This window comes from Puccinia triticina, chromosome 9A, assembly GCF_026914185.1.
Source record: "Puccinia triticina chromosome 9A, complete sequence".
NCBI classification, from domain to species: domain Eukaryota; kingdom Fungi; phylum Basidiomycota; class Pucciniomycetes; order Pucciniales; family Pucciniaceae; genus Puccinia; species Puccinia triticina.
Genome location: NC_070566.1, coordinates 5,126,882 through 5,132,626, shown reverse-complemented (window position 1 = coordinate 5,132,626; position 5,745 = coordinate 5,126,882). Strand labels below are relative to the sequence as shown.

The 5,745-nt window shown below is 46.4% G+C and overlaps 1 protein-coding gene across 1 annotated transcript; it reads right to left on the bottom strand.

Moving 5' to 3' along the window:
* Nucleotides 1-5,047: 5,047 nt before the first annotated feature.
* On the bottom strand, nt 5,048-5,483 carry PtA15_9A526 (uncharacterized protein; the record flags this gene model as incomplete). The annotated part of the gene is made up of 3 exons (XM_053172744.1): nt 5,048-5,141; nt 5,212-5,267; nt 5,379-5,483. 3 exons carry the CDS (start codon nt 5,481-5,483, stop codon nt 5,048-5,050), a joined length of 255 nt encoding a protein of 84 aa, XP_053023954.1.
* Nucleotides 5,484-5,745: the final 262 nt, after the last annotated feature.

The window sequence follows — 5,745 nt, the reverse complement described above, 5'->3', positions numbered from 1 at the left end:
TGTTAAAATTCCTCACATTTAGGCTCAAGCCTACGTTTTGGCCAGGCTCAGTTTCTGTCTCAAGAAATTTTGAGGCAAATTGATTTGGAAAAATTCAATTTCCATGCCCTGTGGCACAGGCCCTAACTTGATTGCAGCACACGATCTCAATGCTAGGAGTTGTATGACACTGCAGACAAATAAAAGAAGTGAGAATTGATGAAAAAAATAAAGCAAGATAAAATGACTGAGCACATGAAATCATGTGCCTTCTTGTAGTTTGGATCCTAACTATAATCCAAAAAAAATCTTAAAAGATTTTAACAGGAACAGAATGAAAACAGACAAGACAAGCCTAAAGAAAAAAGAAGGTAACACCAGGGGAGATATGTTCTCACTCCCCAGGGAGTGCCCTACCATAACTTTTTTCCATAACTGTGCTGGAGGCCTTTGGTAAATAAAAATTGGATAGGTATGAAAAATACTGGAAGTCAGCTGTGGAAATCAGCTGGAAATCATCCTGAAATAAACCATAACTTGCCAAGAAATCATCCAGAACTCATCTAGAATTCATCCAGAATATAGGCCTTTCTTGGCTCTGTGACCAGTGTGTCCTTTTGGTGAAGATGTGAGAGGCTCAGCCTCTGATATTGTCCCCCTCATGTACTCGCATACATCAGGGGGACAATTGGTGTCTCAACGCGAAGCTTTTACTTTTCATGTGGCTGTGAAAGGCCCATCCTGTGATATTTCCACATCAATTTACGCGCGTACATCAGGGTGACTATTGGCAAAGTGCAAAAAAGTTCACTTGCATGTGCACATGTGAATTTTGAAAAGCAAAAAAAAAGCAAAATTCACCAGATCATTTTTGTGAGGAGGCAAGGATATCTGGCCAAACTGGAGTGGCACTGCAGTCCAACCTTGACTTAACTCAGAGTTTCACCCTAGTGAAAAAGTTTTTCACCAATTTTTTTTAGCCAAATTCAAATTGATTCCCGCATTTCCAAGAAAATAGGTTTCACTACTTTTACTGGAACACTAGAGGCCAAGGCGGCTGCGCTGCTGCAGAGCTCCAGAAAAATGGTTGTCTTGCTGCACCGGTATCCAATTGGCAAAACCACTGCAAAATCAATAATACCTCTTGAATCGGCACAATTGATAAAAATTTTCCCCATCTCACTTGCTTTTTTATGCAAAAATTTATCCAGTTGGCAGTCATTTTCCCAATGAGCCCTCTGCCCGTCCCTTAAATTTCATCCCCTGGCAAAAAAACATCATTTCCAATAGTTTAACAGCTCAAATAATATGCAACATTGAAGAATTACTGAAAGTTTTGGACTGTTTGGGTGTGTGAAACATTGTTTATACATGTTAGCAGTCATTTTCCTTCTAATTCTGCAGCATATCACTTATAATTCATTTTCTCTCCTGTTATAAAATAAAAAAAATCATCAATTCTACAGTACTTCACAATACCTTACAATGTGTTTCAGGCTGTATTTGAAGAAAGCAACCTGGAACTGCTGTCGTCAAGGGTACTCTTTTATTCCTCAAGTCTACCATTAGCTGACTATGTTATTTTATTTTATTTTATTTTATTTTATCATATGTTGCTAGGACTTTGATGACTTTGTTTGGTTTTTTGACTGTGTGTGGCAGGGTGGTAGCTCAGCCTCTGTTGTTGGTAGTCACTGCTTCTGGCTAGGATGGTGGATGGACAAATTGGAAATAGTAGAGCTTGCACGGAGTGAATCATCAGCTGCAAGGAGAAAGATTTCAGCATGGTGAAAAACACAGACAAAGTTGAGTATGCAGTTCAAGGTTAATGGTTGGGCGGGAGTGGTGTTGGTGTCAAAGGAACATGGCGGTGGCGCCACGTTGCCCCCAACAGGTCAAATTCTACGGTGACCAAGCGAAATTGTATCACCTTAGCCTCAGAGCTTTCTAGACATACCAAATGGCAGAATTTTATCCTCCTGGGTCCCTGGCTATCATCTAGGCAAATCAATGCCAATATTGGCTTTTTTGGGTTCTTTGCACACTTGGTTGGGTCCCACAGCTTTTACTTTTGGTTTGGTGGGGGTTTATGCACATTTCAAGTTTGCGTGTTACGTAAAAAATACTGCAGGTTCCAACGGTGCCATTGGCTTTTCAATTTATGATAGTCTTACTGGTAGAACACATCTTATGCAATTTCCTGTTTTATATTTTAACCCTGGTTTCTGAGGGAATGAAAACCTTGAAGAAGGTTAAGATGATGCTGAGCGTTTTAGTTATAAATACATGTGTTTTTATTGGTAAATCTTTAGAGCAAGTAATTTGACAAGCTTGATGTATAGATACAAGATACAAGTGCGGCAGAGATACAAACATAGAATGGTAGAGTAAAATTGTTGAAGGCACGGGTGAGACATGATACATAGTTGATGGTCCACTCATGCAGTCTTGGACAGCAGCATTGCAACCTGTTTGTGGTCAACTTCCTTGTCAGCAGTAGGGTGGGCCTGTTTGTGCTAATGAGGCAACCAATCTTTCTTTCAGCAAAGGAAGATGTCTGGAAAAGAGGGTGGGTGCTGCTTACTGTGGACGAGTCTGCGCAAGCCTTCAACATTCTGCGTTTTGCCTTCTCCAATGCAGCCAAAAAGCTGAATGATTCAAGTGCAAGGAAAACATCATGAGCCGGGTAAAAAGGTAAGAAACGGACAACCGGATTGGACAGTTGGGGCGAGATTGGATACTTACACATCTTTGGCTAGCACCCGGTCTTTGGGGCTGACAAGAGTCAATGTGCAGGCACCAACAGAAGCCTTGGAAAGGCTCTTCTCAGAAAATTGGCGAGCGGCACTAAGAACATTTAAAGTGTTGATTAGCTGTTTGCGGATCAAGGATGGAGCGCTGATGAACAATAAATAGAGTGAAGCATACATACCTGTGAGAATTGGAAGACTTAAGGTTTCATTTCATCTTATGTCAGCTCATGGTGATCTTCATGAGGAAGAGGAGAGAGATGAAAGAAAAGGAAACAGGAGGTGAAAGTACCTTAAGGGCAGTGGTAAAAAAAGAAGATCGTTCTAGATGATACAGCCAGTATATGAGAGCAATAAGAAAATACAAGAAAGGTAACACAAGAAGAACAAGACTGCGGTACGAGGTTGTCGCAAGCTGTTGATGATAACAAAGAAAAAGAGTTTGGGCTGAAGTGAAAAAGGGGAAGAGAGAACTGTGGATAGCAGTTTCAGATAAGGCTGTGGATAGCGGGTTCAAGGAGGATGGAAAGAAGACAAGCTGGAGTGGTGTAAGGTTAGAAGGAGGATACACTGAGGATCAAGCCTGACAGCAAGAGGGGCATTAGTTTATATAGCCATGGGGGTGACAGGTATGACTTCTGTAACTGACGTACAAAAGTTGGCCTGGTATGGAATCACAGGGCTTGGTTAGTCCTGAGCAAAAGCGCCTGGCTCTTGACCGGTCTGGTTGCTAGGAAATGGCAGGGTTGGACCGTGGGCTTGACTGGTTTGGTTGGGCACATGATCCGAGTATTTGTCGTCTGTAAGAGACGGTATTTCAGGGACATGGTTAGTTTTTCCGTGAGCCAGTTGTACTGCTTTGAGCAGTGGATAAAGGAAAAACTTACGGCCAGTGATGGCATTGAGAATGAAATTTGAGGTTGCTGTCAAGGCGGTGGCGCTTGCCGCAGGGTCCGGTGACTCAGCTGAGGCGGTTGAGTTGTTCGGGCCCGGGCCCGAATCCTGGCAATACCCAAGGCAATCCTGTGTTGAGAAACTGTGAGTCTCGCCGGTGTTGCTCTTGCAGGAGACTTGCTCGTTGTTAGTCCTGCGGAAGAGCAGGTCAGAGTCAAGCGAGATGGCGCGTCGGCTGACGCTGGTAGCCAAGTCGGCGGCCTTGGCGAAGAGCATGCCGTTGTAGAAGGGGCCCAAGAAGCTGTAGGCGGAGCAGCCGCCGTACAAGCCTGACATCCAGGGGCTGAGCCAACTGCCGACCCCCATGAATGGCATTCCCCAGCCCATGTACAAGTAGGGTGACAGGCCGAAGCCAAGCCCCCCGAGCCACTTCGATTCAACATCGTCAGACTTCTACCTACCGGTGACCTCCTTGGCGCGAGTGACCGCAGCAAGGACCACGGCAATTGTGAGCAGGTATGTGAGGGAAACCATCTTGGGAATGCGGTAATTATGGGGGTGATTGGGGTAGGGTAATGGGAGCTTTGTGATTATTGGGTGGAGGAAAGCTGTTGGAGTGACTCTGATGGATTGATTTGCAGGATGAGGGATGGCTTGAACACTCCAAACTGGCCCTTCTTATATCCTCAGCGTTGCCGCCGTGGAGCCTTGAGAGGTGTTCAACAGCATGAACTCCTTGATCCGTCCATCCAGACCACAGGCGATCTACGTCCACTGCTCATTGTAACCAGCTTGGGTGTTCCCACACCGTCCTCCTGCCGGAATCCACTGGATGTTGAAGAAACTGACTTGGTAGCCAAGCAGCAAGCGCGTGATGTCCAGTTTTCCCAGCTCTCAACACGGAACACATCTATGTCGGCGGGAGATTCGATGCTCTTGAAGAGGGCGCGCATCGTTGTTATTGGCCAAAAAACTCCTCGGCAAGAGCGCTCACAGGGCCTTCCTCCACAACAGCAACACCCCTCGTAGCTAGACCGGCTGTCGGCCTCGAGAGACTTGCGTCCAGTCAGAACGTGTGATGTCGACGGCCAAATAACCATTTTATAATAAATCAAAAACTCACTTGCCTATGGTGGGTACATAGCTGTGGGTAGGCCTGAGCTGTGGTGAATATTGACCCCCATGGAGCAGTAATTAATGCTGTTTAGATATGGGCGACGGCCATGGAACTAAAAGCAAGTCCACTACTTTCGTTTATATATAAAGAGATTCTAGGTTCAAAAGAAGCCAAAAAGGAATGATTAAACGTGAGTGTTTTCCATTAGCAAGCCAAAAGAAGAAGTGTGCCAAAGAAAGAGAGGGAATGGTCGATGTGAGAGTGTGTGTGTGGGATGTGTGAGGACGAGTAAGGGGGAGTGGAGGCGCTAGAAGAAGTCGACGTTCTCGGTTAAGGTGTCTAGCCAATTGGCGTATTGGATGATGAAATGAACCCGTTGGGGGGTTTCAATAGCTTTTGGGCTGCGGATAAGGAAGCGAGAGGGATGATCAGCAGAAGGTTCAGGATCTGCAGAGAGAAAGAAGAGCGGACCTTTGTCGTCTGCGGATGACTTCAATGACTTTCTCAACCTGGCCAAGGACGGAGTTCTTGGGGGCCAAGCGGGTACCGTCGACAAAGGAGAAGATGTCAGGGGGGTGAGGTTGGGGCTGAGGTTGGTGGTGGTGGAAGTGGAACTGGTCCTGGAAGTTAAAGGAGGCGATGGTCTGATGGTTGGCTTGGTGGTGGGGGTAGTCGGCCAAGGGGGCGTGGTTGGAGGGGTCGGAGATCAGGCTGGGTCTGTTGATCAGGCCAATCTTGAGCATGCAGCAGCAGGCCACCAAGCCGGCCCTGCCTAACTCCGCCCCTACAGTGGCAGAGGATGTCAATGCCTTGGGCGGTGTAGGACTGGATGACCTGGTTGAGCACCTCGTTGACCTCCTTGATCCCCTTCTGGGGCGCGAACCCCTCGGCGATCGGGATCCGGATGACCGCCAGGCCGCACTCAAGCAAGATGCGCGAGTAGTCAGGCCGTTGATTTTGGCTTCCAGTAGCGCACATCAGATGTGTTGACCAGGATGGCCAGAA